The 27,857-nt window shown below is 38.9% G+C and overlaps 2 protein-coding genes across 2 annotated transcripts in view; one reads left to right on the top strand and one right to left on the bottom strand.

Moving 5' to 3' along the window:
• Positions 1 to 12,635, top strand: part of LOC102790815 (uncharacterized) — a 37,741-nt gene extending 25,106 nt beyond the window's left edge. Inside the window, exons 66-90 of the mRNA XM_087833269.1 lie at positions 3,329 to 3,543; positions 3,698 to 3,783; positions 3,926 to 4,053; positions 4,154 to 4,279; positions 4,446 to 4,636; positions 4,719 to 4,810; positions 5,490 to 5,620; positions 5,748 to 5,872; positions 5,994 to 6,120; positions 6,395 to 6,607; positions 6,773 to 6,943; positions 7,133 to 7,279; positions 7,372 to 7,421; positions 7,521 to 7,653; positions 7,871 to 7,953; positions 8,058 to 8,184; positions 8,327 to 8,517; positions 9,360 to 9,450; positions 9,550 to 9,670; positions 10,067 to 10,248; positions 10,405 to 10,560; positions 10,644 to 10,777; positions 10,879 to 11,012; positions 11,104 to 11,198; positions 11,558 to 12,635. Of these exons, the coding sequence (XP_087689395.1) occupies positions 3,329 to 3,543; positions 3,698 to 3,783; positions 3,926 to 4,053; positions 4,154 to 4,279; positions 4,446 to 4,636; positions 4,719 to 4,810; positions 5,490 to 5,620; positions 5,748 to 5,872; positions 5,994 to 6,120; positions 6,395 to 6,607; positions 6,773 to 6,943; positions 7,133 to 7,279; positions 7,372 to 7,421; positions 7,521 to 7,653; positions 7,871 to 7,953; positions 8,058 to 8,184; positions 8,327 to 8,517; positions 9,360 to 9,450; positions 9,550 to 9,670; positions 10,067 to 10,248; positions 10,405 to 10,560; positions 10,644 to 10,777; positions 10,879 to 11,012; positions 11,104 to 11,198; positions 11,558 to 12,253 (3,945 nt within the window). The 3' untranslated portion in view covers positions 12,254 to 12,635. The remainder of the gene's footprint in view (positions 1 to 3,328; positions 3,544 to 3,697; positions 3,784 to 3,925; positions 4,054 to 4,153; positions 4,280 to 4,445; positions 4,637 to 4,718; positions 4,811 to 5,489; positions 5,621 to 5,747; positions 5,873 to 5,993; positions 6,121 to 6,394; positions 6,608 to 6,772; positions 6,944 to 7,132; positions 7,280 to 7,371; positions 7,422 to 7,520; positions 7,654 to 7,870; positions 7,954 to 8,057; positions 8,185 to 8,326; positions 8,518 to 9,359; positions 9,451 to 9,549; positions 9,671 to 10,066; positions 10,249 to 10,404; positions 10,561 to 10,643; positions 10,778 to 10,878; positions 11,013 to 11,103; positions 11,199 to 11,557) is intronic.
• A 1,054-nt stretch (positions 12,636 to 13,689) lies between these two features.
• On the bottom strand, positions 13,690 to 27,102 carry LOC102784216 (calpain-1 catalytic subunit-like). Its single transcript, XM_087833268.1, has 21 exons — positions 27,009 to 27,102; positions 26,458 to 26,712; positions 25,852 to 25,921; positions 25,618 to 25,736; positions 25,281 to 25,414; positions 25,014 to 25,188; positions 23,843 to 23,917; positions 23,517 to 23,602; positions 22,495 to 22,569; positions 21,894 to 22,054; positions 21,012 to 21,178; positions 20,470 to 20,678; positions 18,714 to 18,753; positions 18,422 to 18,490; positions 18,224 to 18,281; positions 18,066 to 18,127; positions 17,808 to 17,876; positions 14,961 to 15,039; positions 14,154 to 14,270; positions 13,847 to 13,899; positions 13,690 to 13,716 (listed from the first exon to the last, which is right to left on the bottom strand). Exons 2-21 carry the CDS (start codon positions 26,692 to 26,694, stop codon positions 13,690 to 13,692), a joined length of 2,082 nt encoding a protein of 693 aa, XP_087689394.1. The 5' UTR covers positions 26,695 to 26,712; positions 27,009 to 27,102.
• Positions 27,103 to 27,857: the final 755 nt, after the last annotated feature.

Genomic DNA, 27,857 nt, shown 5'->3' with positions numbered 1-27,857 from the left:
GTGTTTCTTTTTATCGCTGTGTAATGTAATTTCAATTGAAAGCCTGCGTGCGCTAGTACCTCTTGCCACGAGTTCCCAGAATCCTTTGCGGTTTTACCCCTGAATGACGTCACATTTTCAATCTCTATACTGCTGTGACACTTTGTTACTGCATTATTACTGGAAGTAATTTCAAACCATTAGCTTTTTTAATGGACACTTGCTTTTAATAGTGGCTAGCAAACGCCTACTATTAAAACAGTTAGCTTACCTATATATGGTAACATAAATGACTTAAAGGTAACACAAGGTAAGTGTTTTTGGGGACAGAATACAGTGAAGGAACAGTTGTGGAACTGACAATAGTCGTGTCCAAATTCATGGGCTGCATCCTCCTGAGGACCCGGCGTTCGCGGTCTACGTGGGCCAGGCCCTCAGAAGGTCGGGTAGGCTGGAAGTAAACAGCTGTGAAATTGGACGGTCTAGCCTTCTGATTAGCGTCACCGCTGTCTCGGTGGAGTTTAATAAACTTGGCTATCTGCTCCTTGCTATCTAAAATATAACAGAACACTGGTGTAAATTCTCGACCATCTCACACTTCTGTTTAGTCAGTTTTCTGTTTGACGTTTATTCAGCTGTGTGAAAACTAAGGAGGAACCCACCCGGGGGATTAATAAAGTTTTATTTTATCTAATGTAATCTAATAACTTTAATCTCAGCCAAACTGATTGACTCACGAACAAATAAAACACTGAAAAAAGCCAAACAATAACATTTTTAGGTTGTCTAAGTGACTTATATATTACGTTTAACCTGAGTAGCGAAAGTCCGCAGTGATCTGAAAATGATGTGCCGGGAGTTGTGCCGTTCTCAGCGGCTTCAGTGATCTTTGAGCTCTCGGCTAGCTATCGAGCTGGTGGGTAACAGACGTCTCCGAAAACATCGAAGCACTTTTGCAAATATGCGATATCTTGATAAATCGAGCAGATATTTGAAGTTTACACACCCACATTCTCGCCTGAAAATATGTTAAAAGTTTATTTTGTGACCCATAAAGATTAATAAGAGTAATTTCAAAACTTAGTAGCGGCCACCATTGCCGGAAACTGGAGTTTGGCTGGGCCACGCTATGAATTCTGGGATATGGTGGGCCACGAAGGACACACCCGACCCATCCTTCAAATTCGGGGAAAAGGAGGACACATTTGTTGGCTGCATTCGGAGGATTCTACGAATTTGGACAGCCTTCGGTGCGTCGCTGTGACGTAATCGGTCTACAAATGCGTCCTCAGGAGGATGCAGCCCATGAATTTGGACACGACCAATCTAAGCAGAAACAGCTAATACCAAATATGTATCTGGAGTAGTAATGGTAAATTCGATTCTTTTTACTGAATCGAGTTTGAATGAGTCACTCACCAAAGTGAATCGAATTTTTGAGTCATTGAGTCACTGAGTCAGTTGACCAGAGTGCAAAACAGGTACATTTTCACTCAAACTTAATTTGTTTTTCTTTTCATGTAAATCCTACTGCTAGGATGAGTGATTGAAAAAGAAAAACAACTATATTTATAGAGCAAAAAAAAAAGATTTCTAAAGGGAACATTTATTTTATTTATTTTTATTTTATTTTATTAGTATTTTCCTCAAATGTGTCAAATATATATTTTCTCATCTAAATGTCCACTGAGCTGTGTGCCAGGGGGCGGTAATGCTCCTTAACATTGGTTACCAACCAAGAAGAAGAAGCTGTGAGCCAGGAGGGAGGGGGTGAGTGAGTGAGTGAGTGAGTGATTCATTCATGCTACGATTCAGCACAGGAGGGAGAGGGTGAGTGAGTCCTGAGTGATTCGTTCATGCTACGATTCAGCGCAGGAAGGGAGGGGGTGAGTAACTCAAATGTGCTGCTAGCATGTTAGCAGAGCGATGCTACTGTGAACCGAGGAGCTATTGTCTTGATGTGAGCTTTCTACCCAGGGTTTTTTCTTCCAGTTCAGAGCATAAATGTTTTTGTTAAGAAACTGGCTGTTGTTTTTTCCACACAATTTTAATTATAAGCTAGATATATTTCTACTAATGAAATTAGTTTGCTAACAGCAACAGGGATGAGTCAGTGAGTCAGTTGGGCTTGTGAATCATGATTCACGAGTCAGTAAAGTAATTCTCGAGTATAGAACGATTCGTTCTTGATTCGCGCATTACTAATCTGCAGTAGTATATGACTCATGCGATCAAAACACAGATTTCCTTACATGTTTTTCTCCCTCGCAATAGTGAAGAATCCTCCTCTTCTTTTTAGTTCGTCACAGTTTTTTGTTTTGTTTTCTTTCACTTCCGCAGCTGTTCCGTCACCTTAAAGTCTCCCCCAAAACACTTCTGTTGTTTTTGAGAAATTTCTCTTGTCCTTTAACGTCTTTTGTGTTTTAATTTTCTTTTATTGTGTTTTTGTGCTTTTGTGGCTTGTGTCTATTTGTTCTTGCTCTCTTAAGTTGCAGTACATTTGACCTCTCAGCCATCTGTAATTCTTACCTTTCTTGGCAGTTCGTTTAGATAGCTAGTTTTGACTTTCAATCTGGGTTTAGATAGGTTAAGGCAACGTTTTATTTATTTATTTATTTGTTTTGTCATCCATTCATTCATTCATCCATTCATCCATTCATTGCAGCCTCACGGAAGTGTTTTTGGTTGGTTTGTTTGTTTGGGGGCGGGGCTTAGGTTTGGGCAGCTAGACTTTACATTTGTTCACAATTGTTAGAGTAAGTAGTTATTTTCGTCTGCTGCTTTATGGTTAGTGTAGGCATCAGTGTGCCTTTGTATCTTTAGTTTATATTTGTAGTTTAGGCAACACACATACTTGCTTTGGTTTAGGAATTTATTGTGAATATGTGATTAACTGTTGTGAAACCACTCTCAGAAAGACAGGCTTGGCACGACCATCAAGGAAGTTAAGGAGAAGGTTGTTTGTTTCTGTGGTTCTGACATATAATCTTTGAAATGTATATATCACAACTCTATGTTAAAAGGTTATGATCATTTCTGTCAGACAGTGCTGTTCAGATATCAAAACAGGTTGTTTTAGTTAAAAAAAACCCAAAACTGGTGCCATTTCTTCTGTGCAGCGTTTCCACACCATCTTTTGGTTGTAAGCTGCAGTTTAAGCTTTTGACTTGTAAACAGTTCTAAGCCAGACGTTGAAAGTTAAAAAAGTAATTCTGAATAACACAATGGCGAAAAACAGGTTATTAAAATTCAGCTGTTTTTCAAAACTAACAGCTGGATTATGGTTCAAATTCAGATACTTTTTACTTTCTTGTAAGCATTTTACTCATGCTATGTAATTTCACCCCAGGTCCACTCAGCTAACTACTCACAGGAAGTGAAGTCTGCATTCCTTGAAGCAGTTTTCAACAGAGGGAATCTGTCATCTCCAACTGTCAGTGATGGAGACTTCCTGCTATGGCTCAGAGAACGACTGAGCCCTCTCCTGACCAACCTCTCTTCCAGCCTGGTGACACCCTTATTCAGCATCGGGATAAAAAGGAGTTGTAACAGCAGCCAAGAGATGTAAGAATTTGTACACTCAGTTTTAAAAATTGCTGTATATTTGCTGTGATCAACAACACCTTGGGGTAAATGTTATGTGGAGGATTCTGGATCAAATGAAGTGGCGTTTGATCGATATTTCTATAATTGTTTTTTTCAATTTGTCTGAATTTAGGTTTGCATTGCTGGACACATTGACCACAACACTCAGCAGCAGCACCCAAAGCGAGATCTACAAAAACATCATTGTCTTCCTTCAAGGTTTGTTAACTCAAAAACTAATAATGAAAAACATCTGTGACAAAAGTTACTGTTTTGTTTTCGCTTGTTTGTTCTTCAGATGTGACATGTGTAACCAAATCAGTGTTAGTTTAAAAAGTGATTTCCTTTGTGTTAAAAACAGGTCCACCACCACTCAAGTGTTACGGTGGTGGAAGCTTCTATGTCTATCTGAGGAACACTTTCCTCAGCTTTGGTTTTCCAGATTTGTCCACGTTTGTGTCACTCCTGCCACCAATGCGCAAATCAGAGGTAAAAAATAGATAAATAAGGAAATAAAATAGCACACACCTGTGCACTAATATAATATATCAAATGATGTTTTCTGTTTTGTTTTTTAATCTTTCTCCAGCTTCTGGATACCATCAGCACCTCAGAGCTCGGCCAGTTCCTTAGTCAGCCCAATGTGATTGGTAACAGTACTGACATCTGTGTCATCTTCAACAACTACAACAACACTTCTGCCTTCCTTGAGACTGTATGTCCCTTAAATACTGTCTCCGTTTTACATACAACATTATTGGCTTCACAGAAAATGTATACTGACCTTAGCAGTATTCAAGCAAGAATACTGCTTGTCACTTAAATGGACAGTTTTACTTCAGTTTGTCATTACACGTGAAAATGTATGTGTTTTACCCTAGGAGGATGTTCAAGACAATGTAAAGAAGGTGATCCTCCCCTGTATTTGGCCTTCTGCGCTGAATAGCAGGAGCAGAGATGAGGCTAATTTATGGTTTGACCTACGACTGAGGAACTATCTTAGATTCCTCAGCAAGAGCCTCATCAGCCCCGACGAAGTGCAGAACGCCTCATGTTTTGCCTTCCAGAAACTGTAAGTCTCTTTTTCATTGTGTCTCAAGATAAGTGAATTAATTACATGATGACCACGTTTTTCATCATTTTCCTTTCAACAGGGTCTATGTGATGGGAAACAACTTCACATACAACAGCTCTGAGTTTGGACATCAGGACGTTTATACCACCATCAAGACCTACTTGAGTGATGGTAAGTTTTATTAATGATCAAAAGTGTTGTAAAAGCACTGTGTATGTATACATCTGTGTGTGGAATTCAAGGAATTTAAAAACTCTGTCTGCTTGTCTTTTTTTTTTTCAAATTATATGAAATGGGTAAAAATTCTTTTAAAAATATACTGCCAGACTAGTCACAAAGAGTTTGTAAAATGCACCTAGCTGCAACAATTTGTGGAAAAAGATCAGAATCTACTTCTAAGAGGGGGTTTACAGTTTATGTGGAATGATTACTGCAGTCATGTTTCCTCCTGGTTTGAATCTGCTTCAACATTTTGATCTATATACCATATTAAACACCTTCCTTCCTTGCATACTTATTGCATTAGCGGATATGTGTAGGCATACATGTTCCACACAGCCCCAAAGTATAATAGCAACTGCCAGACAGAGAAGAAACATGTATGTGCTATCTTACTGGGACGAAGCAGGTGCTGTAACATGCGTGGACCTTACCAAACATAAAGTGCACATAACACGCATCTGTTTGTCTTTTCTGGCTCATCTGAAGTCAGTATGCTTGCTGAGTGAAAAGAGTAGGTGGTCTTAAATTTTGAGCCACGTAATGCCAAAACTGATGTCGATTCGTATAAGGGGAGATCGCTTAACAAGTTATTTATTGTCTGTGTGTTCTGCTTTCCTTGGTTCCACAGGTTCTGGAGCCAGATGCTACAATGCCAGTGATGCAGAACTGAACTCTACTGCCTGGTTTGTCAGTAACATCGGGAACTTTGTGACATTTATCACTCTGGATGACCTCACCACCTTTGTCTCCACCGCTCAGGTATTTCCAGAGATCACATATGTACAATTAATAAAGCAAAATACAAAGTCCGTGATTTTGGTGGGAATGTTAACATGGTTAACAGAAATCAGTATTATTGACCTGTTTTGTTTCTTAATTTTTAAAGTTTCAAGTGTTCTTGAAGAACCAAGCCAACCTGGAACTCTTCAACAATAACGCAATCCCAGCAAATGTAACCAACTACTATGTCACACAGCTTTTTGCATTCGATCCGAACTTCAAGCCGGTCAAGTAAGTATTACCAGCCTGACAAAAACAGCAAACTGTGTTACGTGAACCATACACCGCATATAATTTAGCAGTTCAGTGGTAGTCATTCTGTATTTGTAGTTAAAAATCTGTTTTCATTCAGTCTCCCAGGCTTTTTCCTGTGCTCTTCTGCGGTGCCACCTTTGGCATATACTACTATGACTGAAGCTGAAACCATGGTTATCTTAGACAATCTGAAGACTTTCTGCAATGGCACCCAGGACCCTGAGGTACCAGCCCTAAAAACAAACAGAGTTGAAATGTTTCTAGCAAAAACCAACCATAAATCTCGTTGTTGTAAATGCTGGTTTTGAGCTAAATGTTAACAAAAAAAACCTGAACTCTGAACAGTATGCTCTCTCGCAAAGGCCATCTTAATTTTAACTCTGTTAAAATTGGTCCCTTATTAATAATAGAACTCTGGTACTTAATAACTATGTTATTAGACATAATTCTCTTTGCATTTACTCCTGTTTACACATGTTTTGATATTTTATTTGAAAGGTTTCTGCTGCTTTGGCATCCAACATCAAGACAATTACACCAGAGATATTTACAGCTCTTGGAAGCTCCAGCGCAGGTCTGAGTAACAGCCAGATCAGTTCAGTTCCCTCATCAGTGCTCACCTCTTCTTTGTCCACCCTGGGCTCAGTCAGTACCTGGAGCCAAGATCAGGCCTCAATAATCCTCCAAACCCTTACTGCCTCAGGCTTCCAGGTAACGCCCTTCAGGTCCACCTAATATACCTGACGTTAGATCTTAAATGCATGTGCCTAACGATGTTATATATTAATCCAGTAAGGTTTTACAAAATACAAAATAACTCTAAGATGCTTACCACTTTAGAGAATGAGGCTTCAAAAACTTGAAATGTATTAACAGATCAACAGCGAAGCCTCCCTGGCATCCCTTGGCACGCTTGTTATTGGACTTCCTTCAGAAGCAATAGAAAGCACCAGCGCTTCTGAGCTACTCAGCGTTTCAAAGAGCAACACCTTCGTTTCCAACATGCTGGCAGCCCCAAGTGTTGTCCAAACAACCTTCGTCAAAAAGGTACAACGTTAGCTTCCACAAGACAATATAAAGTAAATGCTATGATCTGGAGGACATCAACTTATTCATCTTTGGCATTATGATATTTAAATATTAGAATTACTTTGATAGCAATATTAACTCTGTATTCCATGATATTATTACTCCACTCATTACATTTAATCTTAAATGCATTTACCTACCTGGTAGATCATTTCTCTGGACACAAATCCATCACAAGTGGTGCTGAATGTGCCAGATGCTATGGCAGCTGAGATCCCACCATCCCTGTTGGTGTTTTCTGACCAATCTGCAGACATCCCCGTGCTCAACAGAAAAACCTGGACACCAGATCAGGTTAACATTTTGTTAAAAACACAAAAATGACTTTTTAAAGTCAATGTTACAGATAATAATACAAAACTTTTGTTCTTTTTTTGTTCTTCTAGGCTGCCATCTTTTTTGAGGTCCTTGACAACACAAACTTTGACATTGAGCAGTAAGTGAACAAGTCATATAACTATTTGGCCCTGTAGGTTTATTTTGAAGAGGGGATTATTTATCATTTCTTTCTGGTGTTCATCAATCCTCCCCGCAGGTTTTCTCCCTCAGTGCTGCAAGGCTTCACTTGCACTTCTGCCCCGAAAATGACACAATTCAGGACCAAGGAGCTAATCAGAGCCGCTAGGCCCCGATCAGGCCGAGCCAAAGTGCAGTTAAAGGAATCCCAGGTAACATCTGCTAGAAAGGAATTTAATAATATTACTATGACTCTTAAATGAAGTTAACAATTAAGATGTGTACGTTATATGGATATAAAATACCAGAAACATAAATCATCAGGTTGAGGATTTCTTTTTCTTTTGAAAGTTAGGATAATCCACAAATCATCAGTTTCAGTGTTAGAAACAGCTTACTTCCTCTTTTTCCCCACACTGTTTTCTACAGCTAACCTGCATGCTCAACTTGCTGAGTGGAGAAATCTCACAAAACTTCACAGATTACCCATCAGACATGCTTCTCTACTTAAGGTGAGTAGGTGTCTCCAAGCATTTTCTTGCACTCACCTTAAAATGCGTCACTAATGTGAAGAAGAATTACTGATTTTACCTTTCTTTTTTTTTTCTAAAAACAGCAGCAAAAATGTTAACAAAGGCAACTGCAGGTCATACTTTTCTGCACTGGGTGCGGCAGACTTCTCTGTGGCCTCCAAAATCTTGAATAAGGGCTCGGAGCTGTTCCGTGAAGCCACTGAATGCTTGGTGAGTGATGTTTTTTTTGTTTTGTTTTTTTTACATGTATATGTCTAAAGGTAATAAATGCATGAATTACACTCTGACACTGATAAGGTTGCATACGTGCACAGTTTTTTAAATACAGCATTTTCCTGTTTTCTGTTTTCAGGGTATAAATGGCTTGAGCCTGAGCAGAGAGAATGTGGAGATCTTGGGGAACATGGTTTGCACTCTGGATGGGTCTTACATACAGAACGCAGATCCTCTCATCCTGGAGAAACTCAAATCCTGCAATGACTTCTCTGCCAGCCAGGTGGCAGCCATGGAGACATTGCTGCTGTCTGGAACAACACAATATGGGTACAATGATAAAAACAAGTCATTCTGTCAGGAGTTTAAAAAAACACAACTAGTAGTGTTGTTAATGCTGTTGTGCATCATGCACACATCAAACATATCAAACATGGTGACAATTGTGTTCGTATTTGCAGTGTGATTGATTTGTTACTGAAAAGGAGAATATCTGAACATCTGAGGGGAAGCCATGAGCCAATCACAGTTTTGGCCGTGCCGATATTATACCTTCAACCACTCTGGGAACAATGTTTCACAAAGTTTCCAGGCTTAGAGGAGTTAGATAAGTTGTATAACAGATTTGCTGTTTAATCTTGTATCTTGAGTCAGATTAAGCTATATAATCTATTACATAATCCTCTGATTTAGCCTCTAAGGAAAACAGTTAATTTTTGTGGCTTCCGGTATAGAGAGCTGGTGTAGACTGCAGAAGCGTTTGATTACAGATGTGGGGAGTTTTGTGCTTTTTTTAAGCTAAGTCATCAGCCTTTTAATTGGGCTAAGGAACTCTGAGCAGACAACAATTAGAAACCAAAAAGCTCTTAAAGGAAATTCATATGCAAACTTCAATAATTTTATTATGCAGAGATGAATTTGCACCAAAAGCACAACTCTGTAACTCAGTTATATTTTTGTAGAGCTATCAGTTAGCTGCACCATACAAGTTTAACTCCTACCTTATTTTAAAAATGAAGTCATAAACCTTGATTCATTGGCACAAACTTGCCAGTTTCGTTTTGAGGACTTTGTATATATAATACCTAGCAGCCATGCCACCAAATTTTGTAGCCCATACTACCTCTTTCAAGTTAGCACTGTATAAAAAAAATATCCTCTTCTATTTTCAGAAATGCCGCTTCCTGGAACAAGCAAACACTGGAGAACCTCGTACCCCTTCCACTCTACTTCACAAGAAATATCTGGAACCGGTTTGATTCTGTATGTTTTTTCTCGTTGCTTGATAGTATTTAGTCTAACAATATTCATTCAAATAACTTGTGTTAGAAATCAGTTTGGGTACCTTTGTGTTTTTTACAGACAACAAAGAGAATGTTCCTGAAGACCTTCATGCCCAAACTGAGGAAAGCAAACACAGAGAAAAGCAAGCTCAAGAGGCTGTTCCAAGCGACGAGAGGCCGGATAACAAGACGAGGAGCAGGTACGACCTTGTTCTTATTTATTTTCACACCAGCTATTCAAACTGAAGCAAAAACAATTAGTCAGCGGGAGATTAATAATTGTATAACCGTATAACTTAAATAAATAGACATTGTAAACACTTTGCTTTAGTGGTACGAGTACAGATAGCAAAAGATTCAGTGAACTTAGAGAAGTCAGGTGATAATATTTATAGCAAACTGTCACAGTGCACTGATGTGACTATTTATCTGTTGCAAAAAGAGAGAACTGTCCTTTTTAAAGTTAGACAGACTTGCACAATAACCCATATTTTATGCTCAAATGTTATATGACTTAATTATTATATTTGCTTTTATATATAAAGGCAACCGTAGCTTGCACAGCACTCTCATCTGCATCTCTAATTGTTCTTAAGGTTGCACCACGGGCAACATCACCCAGGTGATAGTTAGCGACTCCGCCTTCCCCTTTGACTATGATCTCACGCAGTTTGACCTCTGCCTGGATGTTCCCGTTCTGAAAGAAAACCTCAACTCCATCTGCAACAAAGTGGATGATAATGGTTTCCAGACTGTCATCCTAAAGAAACTCAATGAGGTATTTTGTGTGGGAATTTTGAAAAAGAGCCAAAATGTCATTCATTATGTTAGACAGGCTTATTATTAAATAGGCAGAATTTGCAAAAGAGATATTGTTTCAAATTTGGGATTTAGCACATTAGCACACAGTATTGCACATTCTCTATTGTTGCAGGCATTCCCGTCAGGGGTTCCTGATCAGGATGTCCAGTTGCTTGGATCAGTGTCTCGTGTGGCATCACTTGACGATATATCCAAGTGGAACATAACCAAAATTGACACCCTTGCAGCTCTAATGAAAGCTGAAGATGGACCCTGGGAGGCAGCAAAGGTATAAGAGGAGGAATTCATTTCACTTTTATCCTTAATAGTTTTATTATTCTTACATGATACCTTTTCTTTAATGTCGCTCAGAGCAACAAAATCATCACTCAGTATCTGAGCACTTCTGGAAACTCGCTGGGCAGCACTGAGCTGACCATTATTAACTCCAACCTGTGCTCACTAAACACCAGTACACTGCAGACCATCAGCCCAGACAGCATCAGGTTGGTGTCAGATTGCAGCTCAACGATACAAAAACATTGCCAAATGTGAGTGGTCACGCACACGTAACACTGCATGTCTCTTTCTTCTTTCACCTTGACAGAAATGCCAGCCCTCTGAAAGTGTCATCATGTTCAGCTGAGCAGAAGAAAGTCCTGTATGGCATCAGTACCACTTCCTTCAGCTCACAACGGTCCAGCTCCAGTATCATTTACCAGCTGATTAAGCCCCATCTAGGTGAGAATACATTTTGTCTGTTTGCGTAGCTGTTTCTCTATTTCTCGTAAAACTGCTTTCTAATTTCCTGTTTCATTTCCTTTCTTGATAGGTGGAGCACCTCTGCAGGATATAGTAGCACTGTCAACACAAAACATCAGCATGGACATAAGCACTTTCAGCAGTCTGGACCCTGCTGTTATAGCTGTAAGAATAGTTGTTAAAGAAATGAAAGTAAAACGATTTGGACATCCACCTACATCTAATTTTTATTGTGACTATATTATATGTCTGAGTTGTACCATGAAAACTATGATTTTCTTTTTAAATAGTTCTTATAAGAAATAGCTAAACTGCTGCTGATATATATAAATGTCAACCAAGTTCCTGATTTAGGTGCTTTGGCAACATAAAGCACCATATGTAGTCTTTCAAATTTCTCATGCTCTTTATTTAACATAATATGATAATATTTAAAAAGAAGGCATTTATATTTGGCTTCTTTGTCTTGTGTGTTAACAGCTTCAGACTAATTTTGTTTTCTGTTATTTATTTAAAATTCACAGAATTTGACTGTGAGCAACGTTAAAGGCCTCGTGGGTTCGCATCTACCTGATCTGAAGCTGTTTGAGAATGAGACTGTAGTTCAGACCTGGATCAACCGGCAGCTGCAGTCAGAGCTGGACACACTGAATGTGGGTCTGATCAGCAACAGAATCAACCCAACTCCAGGCTCCAACAGCACCACCCCTGCACCAAGCTCCAACAGCACCACCACTGCACCAGGGTCCAACAGCACCACCCCTGCACCAGGGTCCAACAGCACCACCACTGCACCAAGCTCCAACAGCACAACCACTGCACCAGGGTCCAACAGCACCACCCCTGCACCAGGGTCCAACAGCACCACCACTGCACCAGGGTCCAACAGCACCACCACTGCACCAAGCTCCAACAGCACCACCACTGCACCAGGGTCCAACAGCACCACCCCTGCACCAGGGTCCAACAGCACCACCCCTGCACCAGGGTCCAACAGCACCACCCCTGCACCAGGCTCCAACAGCACAACCACTGCACCAAGCTCCAACAGCACCACCCCTGCACCAGGCTCCAACAGCACCACCCCTGCACCAGGCTCCAACAGCACCACCACTGCCCCTCTAACCAATGGGAAAGTGGAGCTTGGAAAATCCCAGACAACTATAATGCTGACTGCTCTGCTAACAGCTGTGCTACAAATGCTACTACAACCAGCCTAAAAACATACCTAGCTTTAACATTCTTATAATAATCAATAATCATGAATCAGTGATTTTTTTTTAATATAGCTTGAGGGTGAATATTTTATTTATTTGTTTAATTTAATTCAAATTACTGTTCAAATGTTTAATTTCTGCTTCATCCATATGTCAAATAATTTAACTGATATGTAATCAAAACTATGATGTAATCTTTATTTTTTAATATATTTTAATAGTACTCTGGGATTTTAAAATGAAGAACTTCTAATAAATTCTAATAATCATTGGCAAATCTTTCTTAAAACTAAATTATATTTTATTTTGAACTAAGAAATTTTCTGTTCTGTCATTATTTCAACTGTATTGCTATTTGTAAAATCAATAAAAACATGCAAATAAATATCTGACGCCTTTGTCTCTGACTGTTGAACAATCAGAACAATCAACCATCATATTTTTGAATAGTTTCTGGCTCTGTTGTAAATTCAAAACTTTAAACTCAAGCTTAAGAATGAAAGGTTTAGGGTTCAGAGCATTTTATCTGAGTGTTTTTTAAATGGCGGCCAAAGAATTGGTTTGTGAATTCTCTGTTCAGTGAGGCTCAGTTTTTATGTCATGCTTTTCATTCCTTTATTTTTTCATCTAAAAAGGGGGATTGTACGTGATGAGAGAAATTCTGATGCTTGTCGTAGCTGCTTGAATCATTTCTTTGTGTAGAAGCTGATAATAATATAAAAAAAACATCCATTCCAAGCTAAAAATTCAGTAACCCACTTAAAATGCTCTATCAGAAACACTTTTTACAGACATATCAGATATCCTGGCACCATAAGGCTGCACGCACAGGCACACATGGTCTCAGCTAAATAACAAAGTAAAGTTTCAACCAATTGATGGCACTAGATAAAAGGTTATCCAATCACAAGAGTGAATACATTTCTTCCTGAGACATCAAATTTAATCTCACATCATCCAAAAGCTTTTTGCATATTTCAATGTGACTCTAGGTTGGGAGACAATCAAAAAATAAATCCTCTTACGGTATCATAGCAGTGGAAAAGAAAATGCAGCAACCCACTTAAAATGAACTTCAGAAGCATTTAGCAAAGGTGGAGTACATGGGCTATAAAGATTTGACACAAACTTTGCGCTTCTAAAGCACCACCACCTTTGAACTTGAAAACATACAGCTGGTAGAATTAGTTTTTGTAAAAAATGTAAGATTTCAATGTAAAATAATCACAGATGCTGCACACTCACGGTTCTATCTGTTGTACTGTAAAGTTTCTACTCCCCACAGATTTGTAGTCTAACTCTGCTGCCCCGTTCATGTACTGTAAACCTTCACCCAGTGGTTGCATATCATGATTATTAGTTTTTTTTTCATGCTGAAAAACTCTTTTTTGTTTATTTCTTCTTTGTTCTCATTCCTGCAGGTCATCTTCTCTGTCAGGTTAAGTGTACATTGCAATGCACATCCACTGCAATAAAAAAATCATAGATTATTAATGTTTCATACCTTAAAATCTCAGTAACCGCATCAAAGAAAACAGAAGATGTCGCGCATGCATGATATGATTCGTTAACTATTTTAAAATGAACTGTAGTCACCTCTGGTTCCTGAAGAGTCATAGCCTTGCCATCAGACAACTGGTTGAAGATTTCTGTGGAGAAAGACATAAATCCTTATAGTTAAGAAAAAGTAGGAGAAGTTTCACAACTTTTTCTGACTTCATCCTTTTGATGTCCCGTCAGTGATGTAATGAGTATTTCTGAGTAATTTCTAATTGTAAAGAAAATAAAGAGAAAAGACAGATATTGCAGATATTCAAATCTAATTCAAGTTCCACAGTTGACAACTTTTAACCTTTGAAGAATATAAAATATGTCTACTGTAATTTTCTTCAGTTTTACTTACGGTACATGCATTCAAAGCGGAGTACTAGACTGATGAAGCTCTCCAGAGTAATGTGCCCAGACGAGGTGCCGTAACGCAGAGCCATCAAATTCAGCATCTCGTCGCTGATCTTCTTTCCTGACCAACATACAGTTCATAAGATGAAGTCAGTGGAGTTTGTATTAGGGCTGCTTGCTACCAGATACAAACAGACACGCTGCTAGACAGGTGGTTTGTGTAGAATATCAAAGCAAGTGCTAATACTTTACAAAAATACTGTTTACATAACCTTCAGAACATATTAATACTGAATGTATGATTGCCATTATTGTCTTCATTGTAGATTTTAAGCTGGATCCTGATCTTTTTTCTGCTTTAATGCCTTAGTTTGGTATTTTACTAACCTGAGAAATAATCATTTTGGCCACATAGAGGAAGCAGAGACATGTTGCAAATAAAAAACTTTAATATGACAATTTAATTTGTTGGTAACCAGTCATATAGCCCACTTATTTAGACTCTTTAAGCTTGGTTTTTGGTCTTTACCAGCTTCTGGGTGCCACATAGTGTGAGAGCCACCACTACAGAGAGTGACCAAAAATAAGCAGACAGCTAAACACTGAGCTAAAACCTGATACAGAGCTGCATGAAGGGAGAGATTTAAATAAATGATTGTTAGAGGGACCATTGTTTTCATGTTCATTTTGTTTTTCTAAAAATATTAACTATACCATTGTTTTACATAGAAAATGTGAAAGACTCAATAATCACAGGATAGTTTTGTGTTCTAACAGTATCTTAAAATGGGTTTTAAAATTAAATGTCTACCTGAGGCTATCATAGCATTTCTCAGCTCACTTAGTGACAGCGTCCCTGTTTTCGAAACATCACAGCGGGAGAAAATTTCCTGTGTGAAAAGCACATAATTAGCGATTATAATGTTAGAATATTTATAATAAGACGTTTGCATGGGTTAGAACCAGTGACCTTCTGCCCCTCAGCAGCACCGGGACATTTCCTGGTTTTAGTTTTTCCTTTCCCAAGCAGTCAGCTTGACCACCAATAAAATAACAGAGAAACAGAACAGTGAGGGAGAGATTAGAAACAGACATGCTTAAAAATGAAACAAATCCAGTTCAGTTTGTGAAGTTTTGTTACTTTTGCTCGAAGACTGTATATAAAGTCTTGCTTGAAAATGTAAGATAATCTTTGTTTAATTATTTTTCACATTGTGTGTGTGTGTGTGTGTGTGTGTGTGTGTGTGTGTAGGGGTGTATTTGATATTTGAAAATCAATGGTTGACATGTTAAAAGACTTCATAGATAATTGTGTAATAACTACACGTAAATGCATTAGAACATCCGTCATTATGGACTTAAAGTGATTTCTCTTTGTAGCATGATCAACTGTTGAATGAACTCTCTCATTGAGACAATCCTAATATACACAGTGGATTAGTCTACAAAATGAGTAGTCTGGTGGTGTGAGTGCGATAAAGTCAACATCCTGATAATTGTGGCATCCTGAGTATTTTAAGGATCAAAAACAAGCTACAGAATTCTTGTTGAAGTTTTTTAACATGTTCGTGTCTCCCCGCCTTCATCCCTTTTTGCTTGTGTTGTGACAATAGTTAATATCATTGCACAGAACAAAAAGCTCATTTTCTCCCACCTGATTTGTTTTTAAGGCGATATTTAGTTTCGACAGTAGGTGGCAGTGTCGTCTCAGACAAATGAGAGACTGGCAAAATAATCCCTTACAAAATAGTGATGGTAAATTTGATTCTTTTTACTAAATCGAGTTTTAATGAGTCACTCACCAAAGTGAATCGGGTTTTTAGCCATTTTTTAGCCATTTCATTCACTGAGTCAGTTGACCAGAAAGTGCAAAAAATTTACATTTTCACTCAAACTTAATTTGTTTCTCTTTTCATGTAAGTCCCACTGCCAAGATGAATGATTCTAAAAACAACAACTATTTTATAGAGCAAAAAAGAGCAAAAACATTTCTAAAATTAAGCAATTTCCTATCAAAATTGCTTAATAAACATTTTTTGTTTATTTGTATTTTATTAGTATTTTCCTTAAATGTGTTAAATATATATTTTCTCATCTAAATGTCCACTGAGCTGTGAGCCAGGGGGCGGTAATGCGCCTTAACATTGGTTACCAACCAAGAAGAAGAAGAAGCTGTGAGCCAGGAGGGAGGGGGTGAGTGAGGGAGTGAGTGATTCGTTCGCTCGCTCTATAATTCAGCCGCTCTATAATTCAGCACAGGAGGGAGGGGGTGAGCGAGTCCTGAGTGATTCGCTTACGCTTACTATTCAGCACAGGAGGGAGGGGGTTAGTGAGTGAGTGATTCGTTCGCTCTATGATTCAGCACAGGAGGGAGGGGGTGAGCGAGTCCTGAGTGATTCGCTTACGCTTACGATTCAGCACAGGAGGGAGGGGGTTAGTGAGTGAGTGATTCGTTCCTTACGATTCAGCACAGGAGGGAGGGGGTTAGTGAGTGAGTGATTCGTTTGCTCTATGATTCAGCACAGGAGGGAGGGGGTGAGCGAGTCCTGAGTGATTCGCTTACGCTTACTATTCAGCACAGGAAGGGAGGGGGTGAGTAGCTCAAATGTGCTGTTAGCATGTTAGCAGAGCGATGCTACTGTGAACCGAGGAGCTATTTTCTTGTTGTGAGCTTCTACTCAGGGTTTTTTCTTCCAGTTCAGAGCAGAAATGCTTTTGTTAAGAAACTGGCTGTTGTTTCCCCCACAATTTTAATTATAAGCTAGATATATTTCTACTAATGGAATTAGTTTGCTAACAGCAACAGGAATGAGTCAGTTGGGCTTGTGAATCATGATTCACGAGTCAGTAAAGTGATTCTCAAGTATTGAACGATTCGTTCACGAATCGAACATCACTATTACAAAAGTAACGCGGGCCAGTTATTGTAATGGAAGCCGTCAGTGACACAGAACTGCTGTTTTGCTGTGTTTCAGGTGAGAGCAGTATACGAGAACTATATACATTTATGTAAAGTTGATAGTTATTTAAAGTAACATGTTTGGAGTGTAATTCTTGTTTATAAGGTGTTTAATGTGACCAAAGAAGACGCTACGCACTAAGTGATGTTAGTCTCCTGCGTTAGACTGTTTAACCGTGTTGTTCCATCAGAAATATGATAGAAAACAATTAGCTGGTTTCAGTAAAAGTTATAAGAAATGTTTGATAAACCAGCCAGTAAATCTTATGCTGTGTATTGTTCACTGGTCTGTCATTTACTCTGTTTACTAAGGGCTGATTACTAAAGGGCCATTACACGTAATACCTTACAAAAGTAACGCAGGCCAGTTATGTAATGGAAGCCGTCAGTAACACAGAACTGCTGTTTTGCTGTGTTTCAGAGCAATAAACCTCAATGTGCAACTGGATAAACATTCTTTCTTGTGTGCTACAGCTTTCCTGATGTCATCACCAAATCTGAAATCTTCCCATGGCCCAGTCTGCCCTGTTACTCACTATATATGTTTCCCATGTCGCTCCCTTTGTTCAGTGAGTTCTTATATGCAAATGTGACAGTTTGTGTTCAAACCAAATCCTGCTTTCACCTCTGATTTACCTGTCAGGTAACCCTGGCTTTGGGTTGTGATGACATCTTTGACATTTACTATGTTTATTGTACCTGGTATGTGACAGCCTTCTTCCACAGACGAACAAATTCCTCACCATTCAGCTTTCCAGTAACAGATGTCTTTTTAAGGTACCATTAAGATATCAAAACTGCATTTTTGCATTATTGAGTAAAAGGGCAGGCAGGTTTTGACTTGTACACTGTTAATATGTTTTATGTAAGTGCAGTTACTGTAAGGGTTTGCTCCAGTAAGCAGCTGAAATGAAGCCAATATAAATGCACCCAAGTCAATATGACACTCAAGGATACATCCATCAGAGCTACCATGCTGCGACAGGCATCGATTGTGAATCCTCCAGATTTCAAGTCTCCTAAAAAATAAAAAAATAAATCATACTAGGACACTCGGCACCATCTACATGGGATTATTATTTTAACTGTGTAGCCTTTCACTTTACTGTGCAAACCTTTTAGTATTTTTCCATTTAGGAGCATCTTGAGCTGCTCTGCATCCACTTCTTCATACTGGAAAGTAATCAAAGCTTAATGTGATGGTTGGGTTACTTTTAAGTGTTTCTTATTATCTAACTCATTAAAAAAAAGCAAATAGACATATGTCCCCCCCCCAAAAAAAGGAACTATTGTTACGAGACACAATCCTTTACCTTGTCAGAATGTTGACGGAACAGTTTCCTTTTACTTTCGTCATCCTCACTCTTTCCCACTGGTGTGTTCTGCAAAAGAGCGGTGCTCTAAGCATGTTTTTATCTCTATATTAATGATTAGACTGTCTCATTCAATCAATGTTAACAACAAAAAACAACCAAGGTTAAAAACTGACTGAGTATGGGGTCAGTTGTTCAGAATTAACTCTACCAAATACCAAGGGGTTATTTTCACTATTATTTGACAGTATATGTTTCTACTGGATGATGTAACATGATCCATCTTATTCACCTCTTCCAATCCCATATGTTCATGACCACTGGAGTTCTCACTGAGGACACAGGACAGATAAAAGGAATGAGTACAACTTTTTTTCACCAGCAAGTAAAAGTAGTGTGCAGGATTGTCATTCGGGAGATCACAGGAGCAACAACTTTGTGATAGACCCTGAGGACGATACAGCCATGTGATACCTGAGCACCACAGCACTACAGGTCCACACAGACTGACAGGTCAGTATACCAATGACACACATTTATAGAATTCATCATTCAAAATTCTTTCTGAAGCTTCTGGACTTCTTTAAGTTTCCTTGAAGACGTTTCAACAGTCATCCAAGAAGCTTCTTTAGTTTCAGTTCACATCAGAGAACTGAAACTGAAGAAGCATATATATACACATTTAAATGTGTTAATAATGTGTGTTTAAACACTTTTCTGTGATTATTTTTCGTGTTGGCTTGAAATAAAATATGTCTCTCTGCTGTTACTGTACTGCAACTTCTGCATGCTTGTCCATTTCACGTTTTGAAGAGGCAAAGTGTGAAATGGACATGGTGGGCCGGCGTGTCTTTTACACACTTTGTCGTGATATCCGGTTGCATTTTTGTTATGCTGCAGTAGGCCTCGGCTGCTGGGGGCTTCCCACGATGCATTGACAGTTTTTTGTTCATTCACCTTTTTGTCTCTCTAATGTGTTTACACACCACTTTGCATTTAGTCATTAGTTATTATTAATCTCTGGCTCTCTTCCACAGCATTTCTTATGTCTGTCTCCCTCTCCTCACACCAAGCTCTCATGGCAGGTGACTGCCCTTCCCTGAACCTGGTTCTGCCGGAAGCTCGTTCCTGTTAAAATAGAGGTTTTTCTTCCCACTGTCACCAAGTGCATACTCAAAAGGGGTCATCTGATCTTTGGTGTCTTCTCTTTCAAATACAAAGTGCCTTGAGGTGAATTTTAAGGTGATTTGGAGCTATATAAATACAATTGAATTGAAGTAAACTGAACTGAATTGTAGATGGGATTTTTTTATGAATGATTGTATAGAACATACCTTCATACCGTGTACATTGTAACATACCCATAATAGACCCATATTTTGTACCCCGATACCTATAACAGACCCATTTCTGTAATATATCTCTATATCTATATTATTGCTAATATGTATTTTGTAATATATCTATATTATGGCTAAAACACTTCTGGATGGATGCTAACTGCATTTCGTTGCCTTGTACTTGTGACATGTGCAGTGACAATAAAGTTGAATTCTATTCTATTCTATTGTAGAAGCAGATTTGTGAGGTCATACATTGACGTTGGACAAGAAGGCCTGACTCGCAGTATTTGCTCTAATTCATCCCAAAGGTGATCTGTTGGGACTCTGTGCAGGCCACTCAAGTTCATCCACACCAAACTCACTCATCCACGTCTTTACGGACCTTGCTTTGTGCACTGGTACGCAGTTTTATTGGCACAGGAAGGGGTAATCTCCAAACTGGTCCCACAAAGTTGGAAGCATGTCAAAAATGCTTTGTTATGCTGAAGCATTAAGAGTTCCTTTACTGGAACATCCTATCGCCATGCTGGAATTCACTGAGCTCCTGAGAATGACCTATTCTTTCACAAATGTTTGTAGGAGTCTGCATGCCTAGGTACTTGATTTTATACACCATGAAAATGATTGGAACACCTGGATTAAATGATTTAGACGGGTGAGTGAATACTTTTGCCAGTGTAGTGTATAAGATTGCAAGTATCTTACTGCACGTGGGTCTCTGCCTTGGACAGGATGGTCAGGATGAAGGAGGCTGTCTCATTGGGTCTGAAGGTGCATGGCACAATCACGTATTCACCAGGCTTCAGCATCATTAACTCCATCACCTCACGGGCATTTTTGTAGGATTTAGTGTAGGCAACAAGTTTGCTTGCACTGAAGAAAGAGGCTGGGAATTTCCCCCTGTGTGCCATGTACTGTAATATTAGTTTGAAACAGATATTTAATCTTTTCCACTCTGTCTCAGTCCTGTTATTTGAAAATTGTGAAATGAAATGTTTGCTGTGGGAAAATACTCACGTTTTCAGGCACCTTAGAGGAAATCACAGAAAATTTTTTTAGATCACGTGAATTATGACTTTATAAAAGCTAAATGGAAACTAATGATTACCTTTAGGAATTGAAGGGTTTTTTGTAAATGAGGCACAAAACTCCCACTTTTCATTAGTTTAATACATGACTTCAACACTTGCAGTGCAGAGTACACCAATCTAACCAGTGTGATGGAAACAATAAAGGCTCATCTTTACCTCAAATACAGAAAATCCAATGTAGAGGATCTGGACCAGGAGTCTATTCCTTTTATCTGGCTTTTGCATGAGAGACACCAGCATGTTGACTTCACCCTGTTTCCCAGCACATTCACTGGATGATTTATCAATCTTGACCCGATACTGTGGATTTGTCCAGAAGCTCTCTGAAAAGCAAAGAAGGAAATCATTTTGGAGTTTTCCATTATTATTAAGTAAACCTTAACAAGCAGCTACAAGACAATAGACTGACTCCACAGAAATATGACACTTTCTCTTCACAGTTCCCAAATTATTGCAATTATATTTAATGGCTCAGTCACACTAGAGTAAACACAGCACTTCCTTGGCCTTGGCACCTCCAAGGTCATTGGATAGGCCACATGACATGTTAGGAAGTACCCTGTCTCCAAAAAAAAATTATCCTCTGACTACAATCACTGCCAGACAGATTGACAATGTTTGCAAATAATTTCTAATTTATAAGTACAGACAGATTGGCAGCACATTACAGTCACTCATTATAAGCACAACTCCTGTGCTTATCTCTGGTTACCATTTGATCATATTTATATGTTTTATTGGTATTTTGAAGCATCAAAGTCACTTTGAAGATGATAACTGACTGCTGGTGGTCACAGACCTGTTCCCATCTTCGAAGGAACCGTTTCAGAGTCAATGAGATTGTATGGTCAGGATTTTGGTCACACTGTAGTCTACAAAGATTGACTATAGCGCAAAGGAAATAAATGATAGTTGCAATTAGTTTAGAATTGCTAAAAGGCATGTGGTGCTGTGCAAATGGATGTAGCAAAGAGATCATTTATTTCCATAACTAAGGCATTTAATGAGGATTTAACTTATTAGAGCTTTTGGATATACCAGGGTTCTTCATGCAGCCTCCAGCAGTGGTTCCTGCAACCCATCGACCTTCATAAATGGAGGTGTTCCAGTGACAGGTAGAGTTTCCATCCAGGAAGTCAGGACACGTGCAGCAGATGTCGAGCAGTGAATAGGTCTTACAGAAGTCTTTCAGACTCATCCTTGAAAACAAATATAAATTTAGGTAATAATGAGTTCTGGCAGTTTCCTGATAATGGACGATAACAAAAAATGAACAGAAATATAAAAAGCATGTATTCTGCAACAGTTTGTTGATTTAATCTACACAAAAGCGTAGCAGCTTTTGTTTAGCAGCTTTCACTGGAAGTCAAATTCTAACTCTATAGACTCTTTTGCCCTCGATTAGCTATTCTATTATTTATATTATTATATTATTCTATTAAACTATGTTCAAAGAAACTAACTATATAATCTAATTGAACTTTTAAGCATTTGAGCATAGAGATGTGTAACACAAAAACCTTTGAGTACTTAGGGTTAGAAAGCATCTTTTTGTTCTTCTTTTGTTTAATTATGGTAAGAACTTATTATTGTGTAACTACTTAATGTGTTGCATTTGTCACATTTTGATTTTTCTTACCAAAACTCCCCGTCATTGTAGACTGCTAGGCACATATCTCGATCTTGAGGACTCACAGTTTGCCACAGAGGTGACCTTTTTGGAAATTTTTCAGAGAAGGAAGAGGAGGTATATGAATACAATATTGTCATATTCTAAACTTTTCAAATTTAAGCTCATTCAAGCTACAACTACTCCTCTTTACTCATTTGGATGACATGTGGGAAATAGTGACCTTTGCAGTCAACAAAGAGTCTTTAAGAGCTGTCAGGAGACTTTTTCTTCTGCCTCGTGTGCAAGACAGACCTTGTTTCAATAGTTTCAAACAGAGCCATTAGAGAATGCCTCCAAACGACAAACCACACCTAAAATCATCAAGTATTTCAAAATAAGAAACTCTAGAATAAAAGAATAAAACCTCCAAATCCTGTCAAAACTTGCCATCTGTGGGGTTTTTTTCTTCACTTACATAAGAAGTTCATAATTAAGAGATTACGCTGATAAGAAACCAACAGAAAAGCTTCTCATGCCTCTAATCCACATATCCTCAGCCCTTCCTTGCATGCCTAAAAATGTATTTATAATAATGGATTGCATTTATATAGCGCTTTACGGGGCCCTCAAAGCGCTTTACAATTCCACTATTCATTCACTCTCACATTCACACACTGGTGGAGGCAGCTACAGTTGTAGCCACAGCTTCCCTGGGGCAGACTGACAGAAGCGAGGCTGCCATATTGCCTCGCTTCGGTAGGTGAAGTGTCTTGCCCAAGGACACAACGACCGAGACTGTCCGAGCCGGGGCTCGAACTGGCAACTGTCCAGTTACAAGACGAACTGCCAACTCTTTGAGCCACGATCGCCCCTTATTTTAAGTTTATCATTGAGGAGATTACTAAAACAAAACACACAGGACTTCTTGATATTTCCCTGTGAGCATAAAATATATATATATAATGCTATTCCACCACTGCTAAATTATCTCAGTATTTTTTCTCCTGAGGTACAAAACCAGAGAAATGGTGAGTGCAAGATGCTCTAACCGATCACTCCAGTCTCCATTCCACTCTCCGTGGCCCCAGGGATTCCACAAACGCACCAGGTTCACCATCTGCCCTCGGCTAATCATCTGCACACCAAAGGAAACCACAGCATTCATTCGTAGTTTCTTTAATAAAAAAATACACTGCTTTACAGTAAATGCAAGCTCAGTACCTTTGTTACCTTAAAATGAATGAAATGAATCGTTTGCTGAGGTAAACATCATTAGAAACTTAAAAACGTAACTCTTGCTAATATAACGTTAACAACCACTCTATTTTAGTTTGCTGCATGTTGTATTATCTTTTAAATAAATGCCAGACCTTACCTGTTTAACACCTGTGACAGCGTAAGCATGGCTTTGGACCAGCCCATTTGGTAGTACATTGTTTTCAGTTGTCTCCTACAAAGAATTAACACATGTAAACATTCCAAGTTCAGTTTAAATTAGCACAACTTAAGAAAAATATCATTTTGCTTTTGATTCTTGCAGGGAATAAATAGTGAACACACAAGAACGAGCTGAGTTGGCTAATTGGCAAATTTTAAAAGAAAACCAAATCATATTAGCAAACTTTGGCTTTTCAAAGTAGTAAAGAACCAGTATATTGTTGCTTATGTTAGCATTACTCGTGTGTCAGCAAATTAAATTTCATTTACTCATACAGTAGGATATATCAACATTATTATTATTCAAAAGGAGCAAGATTATCATACATCATATGAGACAGCTGCTTCTGCTGGATTAAGTGCTTTCACACATCATGAGAGTAAACCATCTGGACAGGTATTTCAGAGTCTAATGTATCAGTAGCTCTCTCTGTCTGAAAAGACTTATCCGTGTAGTTACTGTTTGAGGGGCCAAACTCTGAAAAACAAGATCCTGTGGAGCCACTTATGGGTCATTAATTAATTAAAATAAACTACATGATGAAAAAGGTGAATATTCTTTCATACAAACAGAAATGCAACCCGCAAAGTATTGGTACTGTTCTGCTGTAATTTAAGGTATTTAGAAAGATACTACATGCAAAACACTGATTATACTTTAATTTGACTTCTGATAAAAAATCTCTCTAAAAACATGATCGTCAAAAACATTTACCAGTGTTTTCTTTTCACAACATACTATGGCTCTGAGAGTGGTTCACTCTTGCATTAACATGAACAGGATTTTCTTCATTCTTTTAAACTGTACTGATTTCTAGGTATTGCACTTCAGTGAAATATTTGAATAGGGCGGTGCTGTTTACTTTAATGTGACTGGTAGATTTCCAGCCACTGTGAATGGGGGAGTTGTCAAACAACTTTCTCAAAATGGAACAATCCCAACACAGTGTTTTTATTTTTCTGCTGGGAGAAGATAACTCTGGGCTAAGAGCTATTATTCTGAAGGTTCTTTTTTATCACCCGATCTTTCAGTCAGACACCCCAGACTGTTTTCAAAACAAAGATTACAAGGCAGCATGTTGCTTTATGTGGTGTAAATCAATGCTTACACCCGGTGGTGTCCCACAACCCATCAGTGACTTGGATTGACCAGCTCGACACATCATTTCCCACAGGTCTGGAGGGGGCTTTGACAGATCAATATAAATGTGGACCCCACCAGTGAAGTCTACCAATGCCTCGGCAGGAGTTCCAGCATTCATATCTGTGTAGGAACCACACACCCTGAAAAAAGTGGATATATTGTTATTTTTACTGACAAATAACTCCCACAAAGAGCACTGTAAACTGAGAAATAACACAGGGTTTTTACATACTTTGCATAGGCTTTTTCCAGCAAAGCTGGCCAAAATTCATTTGGATCTCTGGAGTGGACAAAAATGAGTCTGCCATCAATTGTTGGTAGTTTGTCATCAATGATGACATCCACCCATCTTCCAAATCTCCAGAACTAAGCAGTTGAGAGAGAAGAGAAAGCGAAAAGGTTTTATGCACTGTTTAATGCAACCTGCTTTTAGAGATTTATCTTCGACAACGGCAGAATATCAAAACAAAAGACTAGTAATATTTCAAGTAATTCCTTAAACAACTTTAAACAACATTTTACCACTGACTTTTTCAATGGTATGAATGATATTATGGTACTGGATATACCCTGAAGTGGAACAGCCCACAGTAATCCTCATCAAAGTTTTGCTCAAGTGGAACAACTTGTCCAAGGATGTGTTTCTGAAATGTCAGAGCTCCAATAGAGGCAATAAACCAGCAGTTTTCTGTAAAAATATGTAGTTGAGTTGTCAGAATGATTTACTGTGCAGATATTGCAGTAGTAATTGTGCTGATTATGGTTAGATTGACACTAAGAAGTGAAAGAATAAGTATACTTACTAACCCAACCTTGACCAAAGTCGAACCTGGACACCCCGTCAGCAACAAACGATGGATTTTTAACAATTCTCTGAAATAACAAAACAAACTGTTATCTTTATGGATTATTTCTTTATTATTATCATCATCATTATTATTATTGGGCTTACTGCAACAAAAGTTATAGAAGTTAAACAAACATTAACAATCATTTGGCAAATTAACAGTTGGTGTTTCATACAGTTTTGTCTTTGTTTCCCTTGAAGAAATACTTCATGCAGCTAAAATGTGCATCCTCGTTTGTGGTTGGTAAAGCATTCAGGCGCACTATGAAACAAAGGTTCCAATAACCCAACGTACAAATGAATCAGCAGATTTCTATGCTTCATGAAGAGCCTTAACTATCTAGATCTGTAGATTGTTAGAGCATTGGCGTGGCCTTCGGCTCCACTGCAGAGGAGCTGCAGAGCTGGACTGATTGGTGTTATCAGTTACACTGGCACTGCCCACCAAACCCAATGCCCCACCACTCCTCTGCAGCAGAGCCACAGACCACACCCTCTCCTCAATCAGCTTTCATGATTATATGTAATTGCATTTGGGGTTTTCAGCCAATTCAACACTCACCTCTGGTCTCAGCCACACCACTAGGTCAAGGTCAGAAGGATTCAGTATCCCATTGCCGATTGAATTTCTGTCAGGGGGAAACATCTCATCGATGTACCTTATATGTTGGATGAGACAGTACTGTTTCAGCTGGTGGAAGTCTTGGTTTAGGAACCTCTCGGGGTTGGTGACAGTCCCGTAGCCATTTTTCATGTGGCGAGCACTGATGATGTTCATGCACACACCTGGAGGAGGCATAGCTGCAGGGTTTGAAAGCTGTTGAAAACAAACATTAAGAAGTGTAAAGATTAGCTTTAATTCTCATTACACAAACTCGTTTTTCTTCTTCGACGTGCCCAAAAGTCTTTTACATAAGACTGTAAAGTATTTTTCAGCGTTAATAATGTAACAATACCAACACCACAAAACTGTTGCAAAAAGAGGTAAAAAAAAAAAAAAAAGTGTAAATCAAGCTGCTTAAGAATGTTTACAGTACGAGTACAGTACCTTACCTCAAAAAGCTACACAGCAGTGACTGTGGGTGGAGAGAAACTCTGCTGTTTTTATCATACCTGTAAATGCCGGAGGCTACATCTGTCAGCACGTAATCGTGATTCAATAAGCCCTCCCTGTTCTGTGTTTTTACTGGTACAGCTGTCTGTTGTTCACGAACTGAGAGAAGAATAGAAGAAATGCAGACATTTACATGATCAGTGTTGGGAAGGTTACTTTTAAAATGTATTCCATTACAGAATACAGAATACATGCCCCAAAATGTATTCTGTAACGTATTCCGTTACGTTACTCAATGAGAGTAACGTATTCTGAATACTTTGGATTACTTAATATATTATCACGCTGTTTACAACTACATGAATGTACTATTGCTGTGATTTATTACTGTTACTGAAGGTCCGCGGCTCCGAACCGTAGTAAAGGGACCTCTGGCTAATATGGTGGGTTCTGTGTCGGGCTCGTAGCCGAAAACTAGCTTTACTTTGTTGTCTGGGTCAATTTTGCCAGCGAGAGACAGAGAGAGGCGTTGAAACTGAACACGGTGTACAGTCGAGTCTTAATAGCTTACTTACAACTGGGCTCGTCAGGCTCTCTTCTTGGCTGCAGTGGTTATTATTATATTTACATGCTTCCAGCTCCCGTTTTTGCTCGATGTCAACTTGTACTTTTCCTTTTTCTCCCTCCCTCGCTCACAGACACATAACGTGTATGGCAGTCCATTCTCCCTGCAGCACGGACTACACTGCCCATGATGCTACATTCTTTAGAGCTATACCTGTAGCATTCTGCCTATTAGCTTAGCACAACAACAACAAAAAGGCCTCTCTCACCCAGGAAACACGCAGAGAGAGAGCGTCACCCTGTAACCATGGCAACTGTAACGCCGCCACCTGGGACAACAGAAC

Source organism: Neolamprologus brichardi, chromosome 19 (genome assembly GCF_056152115.1).
Source record: "Neolamprologus brichardi isolate AB-2024 chromosome 19, ASM5615211v1, whole genome shotgun sequence".
Taxonomy (NCBI): domain Eukaryota; kingdom Metazoa; phylum Chordata; class Actinopteri; order Cichliformes; family Cichlidae; genus Neolamprologus; species Neolamprologus brichardi.
Note: the sequence above shows the minus strand (reverse complement) of the source record. Positions and strands in the feature narration are given on the sequence as shown.